This window comes from Manacus candei, unplaced genomic scaffold (assembly GCF_025592945.1).
Source record: "Manacus candei isolate 608988 ecotype Guabito, Panama unplaced genomic scaffold, ASM2559294v1 h1tg000014l, whole genome shotgun sequence".
Taxonomy (NCBI): Eukaryota; Metazoa; Chordata; class Aves; order Passeriformes; family Pipridae; genus Manacus; species Manacus candei.
In genome coordinates this window covers 2,629,517-2,646,457 of record NW_026138062.1, presented here as the reverse complement: position 1 = coordinate 2,646,457, position 16,941 = coordinate 2,629,517, and the positions used below count along the sequence as shown (strand labels likewise).

The window sequence follows — 16,941 nt, the reverse complement described above, 5'->3', positions numbered from 1 at the left end:
AGAGGTACTAATTGAGTTTCAGTAGACATAGCTGTTAAATCACAGCTGGTGATTTGAGAACCTCTTTTACTGACTAAATTCCAAAGCAATGTTTCCCTTCACCTGAGGTTTGTATTTAGCATTCCTGGCTGCTGCATGCAGTTCATCCCTGTGCATCTTTGGTTTCAAATGTCAGGGTGGTTCTGTCACAGAGAGCATTTATTTGCGTTGTTTGTCTTGGAAGGTTCTGTTGTCACAGTTATCTATTCAGTTTGCTACTTAAATAAAATAGGACATCTTCAGTTACAGAAATATATTTTATAAATACTTTAAATTCATTTTTCTACTTTTCAGGTATAGTAGACTGTTCTTAGCATTAACTTTTCTAGCTTGTCTTTTTAATGCAGGGATGCACTTTACTGTCTTTGTATTCACAGAATCTCACATTCATACTGTAGGAGAACTTGACAGAAAATGGTATGCAATCTGTGTTATGTAAACTTCTGCCTAAGGCTTTTAGATGTCTATATCTTTTTGATTGTTTAATGTCATCTTTTATCATTGCAGTCAGAATTCCATGATAAAGATACCTTTTATATTTTCAACCATGTTGACATAAAAATATATTACCATGTTGTGGAAAATGAAGCTCTAGGAGCAAGACTAGTTGCTGCTAAACTTGAACCAAAAAGGTTAGTATTCGGAAGTAATTTTTCATCAAAAAGTCATCCATCCCAAGATATTTGCTTTGATCTGGGGACCTCCTGGTAGTCAGAAGTTTTTCAGATATGTGACCTGTAGATTAGATGTAGTGTAGTGTAGGACACTCTAATGTGATTTTGTTATGAATTCAGTGGATCTTGGTGAACTGTTTCCTGTTTGGGCCAAGAAAAGATAAAATAAAACCTGGAAGTATTGGTGGGGTGTGGGGGGTGTGTAGTGCACGTAGAACCCTCACTTCCCAACTGAGGGACATTTGTGTTGTATTGGATGTTCCACCAGTACCTGATGGAAGCGTAATTGAAGTGCAACATTTCATGTCTTCAACAATCAGGATTTGAATAGAATGATTTCACAGATATACTTGTCAGTTGTTTTGGTGTTTTATGTGGCTTTTGCAAAACTGATATCTGTTGTATTATTTCTTAGCATGTTGTTTTTCTTTTCGTCTTATAACTGAACTTGTGGCATCGTTGGTTCAGTTGAAAGTATTCTTTTATTACAGAAGCTAGTAATTCTGGTGTTGTAACTTTTTGAGTGTTTTGGAGTTCTTAGCAGTACTCAGACCTGTTTCATTTCTGGTATGCTGCTTTAGAGACTGTGCTCTCTATATTTTTCATTTTAGAAGAGATAACTCTTGTTTAAAAAGTTCAAGTTTCAAAAAGTCCTGAGCTTATGATACCTTCCTTACGAGTTCTGAAATTTTTGAGACATTAAGAACAATTTCTATATTTAAGGGAAGAATGCTTGATATGCTTTTGTAAGATGAATGAATTCTTTCTTAAGAGTGTTGTCAGTGAAGCAGCTTTCATTTTGTGTGTTTTCTTCCTGCAGTTACAAGCACACTAATCCAGACAACCCCGACTGCTCAGGAGTACCTATGGATATAAATAATAAGGCTAGTGGAGAAGTAAAAATTGCTTATACATACTCAGTTTCTTTTCAAGTGAGTACTAAGATTTCTCTGGTAGTTACCTCTTAAAATCATGCATTAATACTCTGAATTTTAAAGATGGACAACTAAAATTAGCTCAAAATAGTAAATCTGTAGTTTCAAAACTTTATTTGAACTGGAATATCAGCGGTGACTTGGAATTTAACCACATGCTTTACAATTCTGCGTAGCACCACACACAGATTGAGTGAGAAATGTGGTTTTTAAAAGAATCCCATTTGCATGTTTACCTAGGTTTTCTGGTAGATTATTTTTCAATCCAGACTCTTAAGTCTGAGAAACTGTGTGTTTCATCAAATTACTCTTGTACGTAGGTTGAAGCTGATCATTTTGTGCTCTCCTGATGCAAAAGCCGCCTTCTTTCTACGGTCTTAATCCCATGAAAAACGACAGAAGAGTAGGAAGCTGGTATTTTTTGTTCTGCTACTCTTTATTGAAAAGCAGAGGAGCAGTATATCAGGCAACTGCAGGGGAGCAGTGATACTTGAATATGTCTTCTTCTGGTGACAAATAAGACAGGGGTTCTTTGTTGATTTTCTTTTTTTTTTAAATGAGTTTTGCTGAACAAACTGTTTCCCAAAATTTTGTACTCTTAATCTAAGACTAAGTTCAAAATACAATAAATGGTATAAGAAATATACTCTAAAGGGATTATACTATGTATGATGTAATAATTGTATTTTGAGAAATTATGTCAGTTATGATGCTGAAATGAATTTGTATACTGAAAAGCAAGTATTTCTGAAAACCTGTGAGAAGTTAGTAATTAAGAATGACCTTATCTTCATGCTATTATATTGTTCTTCCTTAAAAAAATGACAAGCCCAGCTTATTTGTATGTGTTGCTGTACTGTGCACAATGTTACATCAATTGGAGGTAGTCTTCTGAAATTGTGTTGGCAGATCAGGTCATCTCAGTGAGACAGAAAAAAGACAGTCTAGGTATGATGAAAAATGCAGTTCTATCTTGGAATCATTTATACTGTTTTAGAAACTTGTTGCTGGCTTTGAGACCTAGTTTCATTACCTCAGTGAACCAGATATTTGACCTTGGCTAATTTTTTTAACCCATTGTTTTTTTTTTATTTTCAAAAACTGACTTTTCTGGAAAGCACTCTTGCTCTTGCATAAATTACTGAAATAACATCCCATCAGAAAGACACTTAACCAATCTTATTACTTGATAGTAGTGTTTGTGGTTTGCTTAGTAGCAATCTTCAGGTTAATCAGCACTGTCTATTCCTTTTTTTCACATTTACTGTACAAAATAAAACAAAGAAATGCTCTTCTTGAAGTGTTTCTGATTGATGGTTGAAATGCCTGAAGGAATAATTTGTTTCCCTCTACTAATAGTATAAGTTCTGTAGTATTGTCTCCCCATCTGTCTTGCAGTAAAAGCTGTTTGTAACTGGATTGATAGTTGGTACTGAAATGAGGTTGTATGAAAGCAAAGGATAATTTGGACAGACCACTATCTAGAGAGTGAAGTTTTGTGCTGGAGACTGCATAGCACAGCTTAGTTTCTTTGTGTGGACTTATGTATGCTAAAAAATGCATGTTCTTTTATTATTCTGCTGGTCATTTGAATTCCAGGTGAACTCATATAATTCTTGAATGGAGGAAGCAGAATTAAATTAATTTGATAGGCCTTTATGTCTTAAGAAGACAGGTGCTCAAATTCAGAAAATATTTTGTTTCAATTCTATGGTCAAATCTTATGTTTTCTATAAGGTAGTCATTACTAAACTATTTTAGGCATGGAGCACTAAATTCACTTAGTCACAAGATTTAAGACTGCTTTGCATGAACATCAGCTTGTAAATGTGCAAGTTGGATACTAACTGTATCTGAAACTCATGTGTTTACTCTTTCAGGAAGAAAAAAGTATCAGGTGGGCATCAAGATGGGATTATATTTTGGAATCCATGCCTCACACTCACATCCAATGGTTTAGGTGAGAAGAAAATTTGCCTTCAAGTGTACTGTACTGAAGTGTTTACTGAAGTGTTTACATTGCAGTTTGAATGATGATTTTCTTTTTTTTAATTCAGTATTATGAATTCCTTGGTGATTGTACTCTTTCTGTCTGGAATGGTAGCTATGATTATGCTGAGGACACTGCATAAAGACATTGCAAGATACAATCAGATGGATTCCACTGTAAGTCTAAAATGTACCTCCTAAAAGTTATTCGGAACGTAATTTTTTCAGCTATATGTACAGCTGTAACAGGCTATTTAAATGGCAATCTACTGTGTTAAAATAGGTGTATTTCTTTTATAGGAAGATGCACAAGAAGAATTTGGCTGGAAACTGGTTCATGGTGATATTTTCAGGCCCCCAAGAAAAGGAATGCTGTTGTCTGTTTTTCTAGGCTCTGGCACACAGATCTTAATAATGACTTTTGTTACCCTGTGTAAGTAATTAATCAGTGTAATCAGTTGAATACAGATGATTTTTCACTGCTAGTTGCGTGGTACTAGTAAAAATAGCAGTATAGTTTTTTCTAGAAATTTCTTAAAAGTCATTAAAAACACCTGAGCTGATATAGTAGACATGCAACTTAGTATACACAGATTTTAAGATAACTGATGTACTAGTTTTAAGTTACAGACAGTTTATACAGGTGTGCATCTCTACTTCACAGTTTTTGCCTGCCTGGGATTTTTGTCACCTGCTAACAGGGGAGCTCTAATGACCTGTGCTGTAGTTTTGTGGGTACTGCTTGGAACTCCAGCTGGTTATGTTGCTGCCAGATTCTACAAATGTGAGTAAAAGTTATTGAAAATGACAAGGCTTAAGTTCATTAAAGTAAATTATCATCACAGAACTGATTTTTATTTTGCAGCACTGTTTGTAGTTTCCCTTAGGGCAAATTGGAGAAGTGTGCTTACCGTAAGAACAGAAAATACATATAGAACACTAACATGGTTACACTCATTTGGATGTAAGCATGACCAAAGACCTTGAATTGCTCTTTCTACTATGTATTTGTGAAATTGGGAAGCAAATTTCATTTTGCTAGTACTGAGCTCATTATGTCAGACAGTTTTGTACTTCTGTTTCCTATAGTTGGGGGGATGATGCAAACCTGCATTTAGTTTTAGTGTTGCTTGGTAACACTCACCCTCACCCCCAAGTCATGAACCTCAGTTCTTGCATGCCTGTGACTGTCACCTCCTTTTAGCTAGTTGCTAGGTCTGTAGGAGAGTAGTGCTTATCAGACTGTGGCAGGAAGAAGGATTATTAGGTGTTCTTTAGTTGTAGAAATCAGCCCAACAGTGTTTAGGCCCCTGACAGGAGTTAGTGGATACTGCTTTCCTTCACTGGTCCCAGCTATTGTTTCAAGAACTGTCTACCAGCCTCAAAAGGTTGACTCCTCTACCCTCTGGTTTGTTTCAAGGTGAAGCATGGCATTCTACATACAGCTTGTTTAATTACCTTGCTCAAGGTAAAAGACTCTTTTGACCGAGAGGGGTGAATCTTTTAGACTACTTTAGTTCTGAATATACACAAATAGAGAAGGAGTTTATTTCTGAACTTCAGCCTGGCAGTAGACATTGGAGTTGTTTCTTCTAACTATTTTGTAATTTTCATGTGGGGAGAACCAGTGGGAAAAGTGGGTTTGTATCTTGTAGGGAGTTTTACTGCAGTGGTGGTGATGTGATAACAAGCTATTCCTCTTCCTAATCTCCAAGCCAGTTAGACTTAAACAGAAGGAGATTTTAGTATGAAGAGCATAATTGAGGACAGAATTATTCTTTACATCGTGCTGTATGTTATGTGTTTTGAAGGATATTTTGAAGTGTATTGATGATAAATTGAATCCTGTTTCTTTGGTGGAGATCTGGCTATTAATGATTGTATTTCATATTATACTTACTGGGAATCACTTAGCTGATCTTTGAATGTTGTGTTCAACTTCTAAGATAGTGAGTGACTGATCCGGTGATGTTTTTGTTATAACGTGAGGTGGTTCATACCCTGGATAGACCATGCAAGCATGAATATTTTTCCTTATAGTATACAAATAAAGTAACGTGAGACAAACCAAAACGCAACTGAAATGGATATCCTGTTTTAAAAGTTGGTTTTTTTTTTTCAACATTGCATTTAAAAAATGAAACCTGACTTGAAATTAAATGGTTAATCTTAATAACCGCTACCATGTTCTACCAAGTTTTTATGAAGAAATAGAAACTTAATTAAAATCACTCTAACCATAATCACTTCTGACTCTTGAAATAAAGAAGCATGTCATTATGGCAGTGCTCATATGAAATTATCAGCTTCACTGAATTCCAGCAGGATATTTTCATTTGAAAGTATACTGACTAGAATTTTTATCAGCACAGTGCAAATTCATAAAGATTTTCTTAATAAAGCTATCTTTGGTCTTTTGGTATCACCACTGCTTAATGCTGTTAAGACTCAAGAGAACATCACTGGTTCTGTAAGCATGTTAGTCCTGAGTCTCTTGTAAGATTCACAGGCAAGAATTATTTCAAGAAAACTGTTAAGCTTGCTTTTCACATATTTATGAATCTTTTCCTACTGAAACCTGCAGTCAAATGCTAGAAAGCTTAAACTTCTTAATCACTCCAGGTTTAAGATGTTTTTTAAAGACTTAAAAGAACTCCAAATCTATGTCCTTTTAGCAGATGAACTGGTCAGAGACACAGTTGTAGTTGGATACATTTCCTGACCTTGGTCTGAGACTTTTCTTTGCTTTGAAGCTCTGTGGCTAAGCAATATGATAAGGAAATTTAGTTTTATTACTGAAGGTTTAGTTTACTGTTTTAAATTTGGGCATGATAGCACGTTATTTGAGTATTTGCAAGCTAAGTATAACAGGTAAATGGACTGGAAAATTAATAGTTGTGAGCCTAATGCATGTTTTGATATCTGTCAAATGTTTTAATACAGCATTTGGAGGTGAGAAATGGAAAACAAATGTCCTGCTGACATCATTTCTTTGTCCTGGGTAAGTTGAGAAATACCACCATGATTAACAGAATTAAATTGCGTCTCTGACATGCATAGCTAATTTTTTAAGTTTCAGCTATACAAGTAAATCTTATTACATCGTCCCTTTATTTTGGAAGTTACAAGAGTATCATCACAGTGTTTTTGATAAAGATGAATATGTTAGTGGTATTTATTTTTGTAAGCATTTGTTTACTCTTGCCATATGAAAATGTTGATTAAGAAAAAGCATTTTGATAGTAGAAAGTTTTAGACAGACTAATTTTTCATTGCTTTCTTCTGTTATCTGGGCTCTTTCTCTCACCACACTGTAGTTGGTCTTATATAGTGTCATATACTGTATAACCACTGATAAATTTTTCTACTTAATCACAGCAAGCAGTCGTACCTTTAAGTCTAGTTAAGACAAGCATATATTTGAAATAGCTTAATTGGAACGTCAGCTCCTGCTGGAGTTCAGTCCCACTGGATTAACAAAGAATTTCTTGTTTGACCTCTTTGTTTTGATATTTCGTGTGTCATTTGGTTTTAACAGAGATTTACACTGAAATCTTAGTACAGTGCTATTCTTCTGTTAACATTATAAAATGTTAAGGAGTATTTCTGTGCTCTGTGTATTTTTCAGAATTGTATTTGCGGATTTTTTTATCATGAACCTCATTCTCTGGGGAGAAGGCTCTTCAGCAGCTATTCCATTTGGTACTTTGGTTGCTATTTTGGCACTCTGGTTTTGCATATCTGTACCGCTGACATTTATTGGTGCCTACTTCGGTTTTAAGAAAAATGTAAGTGTTTCTGAGAAGTTGTTTTGTAAGTGTATATACATATATACACACATAAATATTTTTCACTGTATAGGCTATTACCCCTAAGCTAGTTGCATTGTCGGTTTCAGTTCTGTTCAGTTACTTTAGAACTTTTAGATATCTGATCTTGGAAGTCTAAGGCTTTGATATTCAGTTGGTTGTTGGGGGTGATACTTCTCTGCAATAGTTGGGGTATTGTATTTTTTTTTGAGTGACTGCTACAGATTAGTCAGTATTTTTAATTTAATTTTTATTTTAATTAGAATCTTTTTCATTACTGAAAAAATTAGTTGACTCAGCAAACATAAGGGAACGTAGGCATTTGTGGTTTTCCTCATGTATTTTTTGTTCCTGTTTGCCCACTACACTGAGGATATTTTCTGATAAAATTGCTAGAGTTCTCCTGTAAATTATCCTCTTTGCATAAGTGTTCTGTAAATGGTTATCACTGCTTGGCAGACATTGACTGGGATTTACTCCTAAACTGATCAATTTTACTTATTTATATGAGGGCTCTTTGTGCCACTGGTGACCAAACATTTCATAATTGGGTGACCAAATCATTAAATAATGAGATTGGTGGTTCTTTTTTTTTTTCCCTTAAAAACTGGTTTACTATCCCCCACAAACATAAATAGCTCCAAGTTTGCATATTTTTATGGCTTTTTTCCTGTATTGGAAGCCAGAGTTCTATCTTTATAGATCTTGTATAGTACTTTCACAGAATATTACGCTAAAAGGCACTTTTTAAGTCAACTGTGTAGTTATCCTCATTTTCTTAACCAGAATTCAGTGGTTTTTTTCTGATAACCATGTTGAAATTCCAGCAAGTCCCCCTGCACTGTACAGGGGCACTTCCTTTAAGAAAGGATGATTTGATAAACTAATAAGGCAACATGATAGGTGCCACAAAAACGTGAAAATCAAATCAGAAAGCAAGTACCTAGCTAGTATCTATTGATGCTTCTGATGTAATCTTTATGAAAGGGGAAAGATGGAAAAGTATGCATTTATCTGCCTTTAAATTTTTTTCTCCCACCATGCATGCATCTTAAAGTAGGATTTAATTGCTAGGTTGAATCCTCTCCATTTATAAGGATTCACATAAGAATCCTTACGTGATCCTTGAAGTAAATCCTGAAAAACAACATGAAGAGATTTTTAGAAGGGGAAGGCAGGAGTCTGCACCACCACTACTACCAGCTGAAAAGTGATAAATCAGGTCAGGCTCTATAACAGAGGATAGATAAGTAAAAACAAAAAGCAAAGTTCAAAATATCTGTCATGTTTTCAGTAAGAGTTGTCTGTAGCTGAAAGCAAATGTAGGTAGCTGGGTATGCACATGTTCAAAACAAAGTGCAGGCTTTTGTCACCACTCATTTTAAAAAGAAAGCAAAAAGGTAGTCATGTAAGTTGACATTTTATTTATTTAGCAATTTTTTATTTTGTTTAAAGGCTATTGAACATCCCGTTCGCACAAATCAAATTCCTCGTCAGATCCCTGAGCAGTCGTTCTATACGAAGCCATTACCTGGTATTGTCATGGGAGGGATTCTTCCTTTTGGATGTATCTTTATACAGTTGTTCTTTATTCTCAATAGTATTTGGTAAGTTAACCACAACCTATTTGAGTTTTCTCTATCACAAAAAGTGGTAATTTCTTTGTTTACGTTTTTCTTCAAGATGCTTTGCCTGATTCTTGGTGATGCAGGGTTACCATAATATTGGTTCAATAAAAATTTGAATGTTAACATCTTTTAATATTTTGTGAGTTTGAAGATACTCAGTGCCTGTTTTGCTTGTTGGTGTGTGTAGAGAGGTGGCTTAGCAATTTACAGCTGACCTACAATATTCAGATAGTTCATTTTCTCGTGCTACTCCTCTGACTTCATGTGGAAGTGTTTCTGAAGGTGACATAGGGCATATAACTTAAAAGTAGTAAGAATATTAGAATTGACTTGAGGGGTTTTTTTGTAGTTGTTGTTAGGCTAGAAAAGTATTAATACTCTCAGGAGAAAAAAAACAAATTGAGAACAAATTCTTGTGAAATCATTATAAAGGAACGAAGAGAGTAATTATTTTAAAAAATAAAGCACCAAAGACTAGTCCAGTATAAGTGAATTTTGATGTGAGCTCATAGCACACTGACAAACTAATCTACTGTGAGGAATTTGTCTTCCTTCTGGCACAATTTAGTTACTGGATCTTGCTAAACTGCTTCTGAACCTTGAATAGGTGCCTCTACCCAACACAGACAGCTACAGCATTTGACATTTCTTGTTGTTTTGCAGCTCTGCCTCTTTGATTGAAATGTGAGGTGAAATCCAAGTTCTGCTGAAGTCAGTGGAAGAGGTCATGCTGACTTCACTGGAACTATAGTTTCACCATTATGTAATTTCTTTCCTAAAATCCCAACAAGGAGCATACTTTGGGATTGCTTTCTTACTGTTGTCAGACTGAGCTGCCAAGGCACCTCTTCTTTAGTTTGAAAATAAAGTAGTCAATTGTATGGCCACACAACTGACAGTACTTCAGTAGGAAGTGAAGTACTTCATGTGAAGATGATATTACTGCATATGAAGAGATAATATTACCACAGTGACCATTTTAATTTTTTTTAACTCCTTTTTATAGGTCCCACCAGATGTATTACATGTTTGGTTTCCTGTTTCTGGTATTCATTATTTTGGTTATTACATGTTCTGAGGCTACAATATTGCTCTGCTACTTCCATCTATGTGCAGAGGTAAGAAATGCTCTTCAGTATTCAAACTTGATATTGTTTTAAGAATGCTTAAAAAAGAAGTTAACACTTCTGCGATTGAAAATAAGTATTCCAGTATTCAACGTGAACAACATTACTGGATGAGATGTACTTTAGCCATATCTTTCAAAAGCGAAGGGGGCAACTTATGGCAAAACTTGTAACAAATATTAAAAGCCTGCACTAGGTACTGCTAAGTCAGATATCACATCTTAAGGTTCTAACTCCCTGTTTTTTGAACATGCTAAACTAATCCATTAACTTTTTTCAGTCAGAGTGCATTTTGGACATGCCTACCCTTGGGAAAAAAAATCTCAGTGGCTGGAAAAAAGTACATCTGGCTTATTTGGGGGGTTTAGTATTTTGATTATTTGATATTGATCCTTAGGTTTCTTATCTTGAATTGTGAATGGTGTAATAAAAGCAGTATTGATTATATATAGTTCTTTTTCCTGTAGATAGAAAAACCTATAAAACCTCACCTTTGGACAAAGTTATATAGAAAAAGTAGCTCTGCATTGAGTAGTAGAGTCAGTGCATTAGAAGTGCACTATTACTAATACTTCTTTTTTCCTCACTCCTTCTAGGACTATCACTGGCAGTGGCGTTCATTTCTCACTAGTGGTTTCACTGCAGTTTATTTCCTAATATATGCAATACATTATTTTTTTTCTAAACTGCAAATCACAGGAACAGCTAGCACCATTTTGTATTTCGGTTATACCATGATTATGGTTTTGATCTTCTTCCTTTTCACAGGTAAGTATTGAACGTTAACTTTAAATTTTGAGTCTACCTTTAGTTTTGCACAGTAGAATCCTTGGCAAAATTTACCTTGATACAGAATTAAAAATTACGTATGTCTTTGATTTTTTTTTTCCAGGTAGTTATGTGGCATATTGCAACTCTGATCACAAATTTTAGTGAAAGAGATTAAATGAGGATGAGGCAAAACTACTGCTAATTTGAGGTGTGGCCAATAATTAGGTCTTCAAATATGTGATAAATACTTCTCCAGATTTCATTCTTATGTTAGTCATGTGACAAACTCATTTTTTAAAATTAGTTGTCTTCGGAGAAGCACACTTTAAATCACACACAATCAAGTATGTAAGTTACAGTGTCAAGATAAAAATTGCAGCTTTTGTGGAGTAGGAGGAAGGAAAAGAGGAAGAGAGAGGAATAAAAATTGACAGAGAATGCTTTTTTTCTTTATTGCATTGAAGTGACATGAAAAGCAGACAGAATTTCTCTGACATTTTTTGTATCAATCTCGTCAGAACCTTGTAATCCTCATTGTGAGCTTCTGGAAAAACACCTGTCTTAGGTGCTGCCTTTTCATTTCCTCTTCAGTATGTGAGATGAGGCCACAAAATCATCCATTGTCATCTTCAGTACTAAGAAGGAACCTTTAGTCAGACACATATGTCACTTGTTTAGGGTGGAAGAATGGCAGTGAAAATGCAAAAAGTCTCCACTGAAACTGATGCAACCTCCAACTCCTAAAAAATCTCAAGAATTCTGTTTTGCTCCAGCAGAATACAATCTGTCTTTGTATACTTTACCCTATAGAGCAATATTTTTTAAACTATTTTGAACCAATGGTTTAAATAATTTCAAGTTTTACAAGTTTATGATGACATTTAATGATTCTGAAGGCTTTGATGCATATTTATGTATGTACACTATATTTTGAGGCTTCCTAGAATACAAATGGCTTGCCATCAGAGCTTTTAATACAGATCTCACTGTAACTATTAAATAGAATTTTCATTTCCACTTACCACAGGAGAGCAAAAATGGTCTAATGAGAAAAGAACTGACATTTCAGAATGGAGTTCATTTTAAGTATAACTGAATATTATTCAAAGACATTGCCACTTCAGCTAAGGAAATATTGAAGCTGTTTGTGCACCATGACAATGCAGATGATGATGATGAACAGGAGCAATGGCCTGCAAGGATTTTCTTGGGTCATTGCCTGTTAAAAGGAAGGAATGGGACTTAGGTACATTATATAATCTCAAAATGAAATGAAAACTGATCAAGCTGTGTTCCAGAAGGGGTTAGTTTTATCTTCCATCCTTCATTTTAAGTCAGAGATTCTGCCTCCCTTGCTCACTTTGTTTTCCTTCTCACACTGCTTTTCTCTTTAACCGTGATTTCTGTTCTGGGTTTACTGATAGTGTCATTGAACTAAGGAATCAAAGAATGCATGGTTGTTCAACTAGAAATGAATGGGTAGTGCTGTATGTAGATCGATTTTTAAATGCAGTACAAACTAACAAAGTAGCGTGAAAAATAATTAGGCCTTACATAAGTGTAAGGTCAATTAATTTAGTTTCACCAGCTTTTCCCACAGATGATCAGCATGTCTGCCTTTAATAGTAGTTTTGCCCAAAACCAGGACTGTGTTTACCCTTTCTCCTTTGTTCACTCTGTTTACTTTGGATGTGTGTAGTAATTCTGGAGCGCACACATTCAGGGGAATTTACAGTAATTTTCTGTGCAGAGATTTGATCGAGCTGCCTTTCTGCAATTCAGGTACCCATATAATTTCCATCTTTTGCCCATATTCTTTCAAGTCAGTCATGTCACATGACATTGTCTAGAGGCATTAAGATGTGCCTGGTGCATCCCCCTTTTCCTTTGCTCATGTGTTCACTTTCTGTTGACCAAGTGGCTGTGCAGTGCCTGCCAGCAGATTTGGGGAGTCATTTTTAGGGTAGGTTCACAAGCATGCAAAGAGGAGGTAATTTATTCTCAGCCCCCTTAGATGCTTTCTGTGGCAGTCACTTCTTTGTAATTGGGACAGTGGAGATGTGAGTTGTGCTGTGCAAGTTGAACCACGCTTTCAGCGTTTCTATACTCTTGGGTTTTTAAATTTTCAGTTTCTATATTGAAATCGGGAGAACACATATGAAGTTAACCAGATGGTTAGAACTTTGAAACATCATACACTTAATGATTTTTTTTGTCTACTTCCCACAAGGTTAAGTGCAAATTATCTTCTAATTTCGGGGAATAATCCTATTCCTTAAATTTAAGAATAATTTTGTTCATTTAGGTTGATAAGAACTCGAGAGCAGGTATGCTCAGTTCTCTGAGATTTACGGAAGTGCCCTGAGATAAGGTTTTACTGAAGAAGTTAAGACATGGGGTAAAGAGACAAGGAATTCTCCAGTTTCTTAAACAAAAAAGCATATTAGTAGTTTAGCAAAAACTGTTCCCAAAGGCAACTGACTTTTCCCATGTCAGGATGATAAAGAAGCTAAAAGGAAAAAAATCATAATTGTTGTATCAAAACTATTCTGCTGCTGCTTACTCATCTGTTAAAAATTGTCAGTATCAGGAAGGGTTTTGACAGTGCCCTGCTGCTATGTAACACATGCTTCAGGCACTTGCATCCATACTGCATTCCAGGTCATTGATCAGACTCAGCAGGCAAAATACCGGGAGCTACATGACAAACCTTTGATTCACAGCTGGGACCACAACTACGTATCATAGTAAATGAGTCAGTTAAACATCAGTAGTTTAGGAAGCGTAAAGGGAAAACGAAAATTACCATGATATCATTCATGGTTTCTTTCAAGGTTTTATAGCAAGTGAGTTACCACACAAATTTTGTTGTGCCTCTTGCCAGATCTAAAATAAAGGCATCTTTTTCCTTTAAAGAACTTCCTTGGCTCTTGCATAAGTTAAGGCTATGATTTTAGAAGAAGTACTCAGGCAAAAATCAGATAATCTTCAGGGCTTTTTTCTTGTCTTAGTTTTTGTGGGAAATTAAGGTTCCTGTAACAGGTGTTCTGAGCTGCTATTTAGTCCAGTATCATCCTGGTTGAGGCTGAATTTTGAAGTAATCCAGTTAAATTAACAAAGCCCAAGTGCATTAACTATTTCACATCCAGAAAAATATTTTTATTAAAAGCTTCTGTTGGTGTTTCACCAAGAGAACGGATAAAGCTATTTTTATTCTGCTAAGTTATCAGGGAAATGGTTTTCATCCTTAAAGTTCAGTTCAGATTTGTGTATACCCTTTGACTGCCTTAAGTATTTCAGAAGTGTTTATTGCTGAGGTACATTACACGTTTTCAGTAGGAACTACAAGTTGTGTAGTAACTACACTATGGTTTAAAATTTCTATTATCTTGATCTTTGTAGAAATAAAGGTGTAGTGCTCCAATTTTCCGGGACCTTAAAGTATAACTAAGAAATGAGAACTCCCTTTGATGCTGTCAGTTTAATTGGTTTATTAACTCTAATAATATTCTGACAATTGAGTGTGTGTGACTAGTCACTGAAGAAGGGTGAAATGGAGCAATGTGAAGGAGCTGGACTGCAGCATACTGAAACAACAAAGAACGAATATGTAGTAAGACAAATAACACAGAAACATCTTAAAACAAGAATCTTCCACATGATCTGTGATCGTAAAGTTATTGAGATACTTTATATAGAGTAGTTGATGCTTGTAAAGACCAGGTACTGTCTGTAACTTTCCATTATCTTTTCCATTACCTGATCTGATTAATATGAAGACTATGGATAGCAGATCGCATATACGTATGTCCTGATTCATGAAGTACAAGTAGAAATGGGTGTCTCCTGTGTCAGTGTTCCTAACATGTAACTTTTATCTTTTTTTTTTTTTTTTTTTTAGGGACAATTGGATTCTTTGCATGCTTTTGGTTTGTAACCAAAATATACAGCGTAGTGAAAGTTGACTGAAGAAACCAATGTAAAGAATAACACAGAAGAGGTTTAATCTTCATTAACGTAACTTAAAGACCTGGTCTTGCTGATGAACTTGAGCTTTATCAGAAGTATTGGCTTCCTGTTCTTTGAGAATGATACTGAATATGCACCTACTTTTACACTAACACGTTTGTATTGTGACTTAACAACCTGTTTTCATTCAAATCTCAATGAAGATCAGAGTTACAGTATTTATGCATTTGTAAATACAATTATACTTTAAAAGAAACGTTAAATTCTAATTGCAGGGTAGAAGTGGCTGTATTACACAACTTAATGATACTTCTGATCAAAGTACAACTGTAAATAGGTTTTTCTAGCTTGGTAGGTGGGATGAATTATTTTTCTTTGAGGGAAATGAGAACTTTTTATTATGCTGACTTTGAAGGATGACTCTTAAGAAGTGTTGCTTTTAGGCTGGATGTGATTTTTATTTTTTACTGGCATTACATCCATAAATATTCTGATTTTTGTGACTTAATTAGTTTTGGTGTTCTCGGCCTTTTAAACTATGTGCCTCTTGAGTCCTTGAATTTATAAATTCATAATCTAATAAACATTGTAAAAATGTCTTCAGTGGCTTATTACATAAGTTCATTAAAATATGTAAATACAGTTATATTGAAGATAGAGGCTTAAAGATTGCATAGAGTATTTTATGGCATTTTCTATGGTTTAATGTATATTGACACACCCTTAGATCTGCAAGAAATGTTATTTGTGCTACATGGCTATAACACGGAAATATGATTGTGGCGCATGAGAACTAAATTATACACACATTTAAAAAAACCACTTTGCAGCATTAATCCAGTCCTTAACCTAGAAACGTTTCCAGAGTTGCTATGGAATTGTCAGTATGTTGAGAAGATCTTACAATGCATGAGTCAGCATTCTCTGCTGATCTTGCTTTTAGATCTCGATGATGCATATTCTACAGGGCAACTATTGCTGATTGTACTTACTGTAGGTTAAAAAATAAAAGAAAATTACTATTTTTGCCTTATATTAAGAGACTAATGTCGATTTTGGATGACTGGCATTAAACCTATATTTGCTTTTTTTTTGAAATGGAGTATTTTGTTCAAACCTTGTTTGGTAGTTTTAGATTCATAACACGATTTGGCTTTTGGCGTGTTTTCACAAGACTGGTAAAATTTTATTTAAAATTAAACTTCATGTACCAATTGCCATTCATAAGGTTGGGGGGGTTATTCTTATCGGTTTACTTTTCTTAAGAACCTTAACCTGGGCACTTGTGCTCTGCCTGTCCCCAGCCACAACTCTGTTCAGATGTCATGAACAGGTTTTTTCTTGCACCCCTCCCAACATGCAGTCTCTAGGAAATGCTGATTTTAGATAAATCTTCCGTGTTTTATGCTGAAAACAGGAAAAGGGTGAATGTGGTAAGGGTTTGCTCTTTACTAGTGGAGTGAACTGCAGTGTGACTCTTGATTCAAATTTTTAAAACTTATAAAATTGAATATTATTCTTATCCCTGGTTTTGTGATGACCTTCTATATGTAGAGTCACTGCCTGAAATCTTCAGTAGTTATTACACAAATGGGAATACTTAGTTTGAGAAACATGAGATATATAGATATCTATATATGTGAAATATAATGGATGGTCAAGAGTTTTGGTGTGGATATATGAAAACGGATTTTTCTGATGTATTTACAACTGCTGTTTAAAAATCAGATTAATAGAAGTGACACGAAGCCACTGTGGTGTGTTATACGGGTTTTAAACTGATGGGTGTATTTCCCTGGGGTTTTTTTCTTACAGACTAGTTGACGAGTCATGGTAGCTTCTTAAGTATCTTATTTTCCCCTTTAAAGGCAGTTTGTGAAGTGTGTCATTATATTCTGGAATCTAAACCTACTGTATACGCAGTTTTTCAAACAGCCTTGCCTTGTAATAATTGTAGCTGGTTTGCAATTGAAATGTTAAAGTTTCAGCGTGGAGCACTT

General features: G+C 35.0%; 1 protein-coding gene across 1 annotated transcript in view; it reads left to right on the top strand.

Annotated features, from left to right (window-relative positions):
• The window catches only part of TM9SF2 (transmembrane 9 superfamily member 2), a 30,138-nt gene extending 14,099 nt beyond the window's left edge, over positions 1–16,039 (top strand). The window contains exons 6-17 of the mRNA XM_051780614.1: positions 547–671; positions 1,534–1,645; positions 3,529–3,608; positions 3,706–3,814; positions 3,938–4,070; positions 4,302–4,421; positions 6,581–6,638; positions 7,266–7,425; positions 8,902–9,053; positions 10,081–10,192; positions 10,798–10,969; positions 14,874–16,039. Coding sequence (XP_051636574.1) covers positions 547–671; positions 1,534–1,645; positions 3,529–3,608; positions 3,706–3,814; positions 3,938–4,070; positions 4,302–4,421; positions 6,581–6,638; positions 7,266–7,425; positions 8,902–9,053; positions 10,081–10,192; positions 10,798–10,969; positions 14,874–14,941 — 1,401 coding nt within the window. The 3' untranslated portion in view covers positions 14,942–16,039. The remainder of the gene's footprint in view (positions 1–546; positions 672–1,533; positions 1,646–3,528; positions 3,609–3,705; positions 3,815–3,937; positions 4,071–4,301; positions 4,422–6,580; positions 6,639–7,265; positions 7,426–8,901; positions 9,054–10,080; positions 10,193–10,797; positions 10,970–14,873) is intronic.
• The last annotated feature ends 902 nt before the right edge of the window (positions 16,040–16,941 follow it).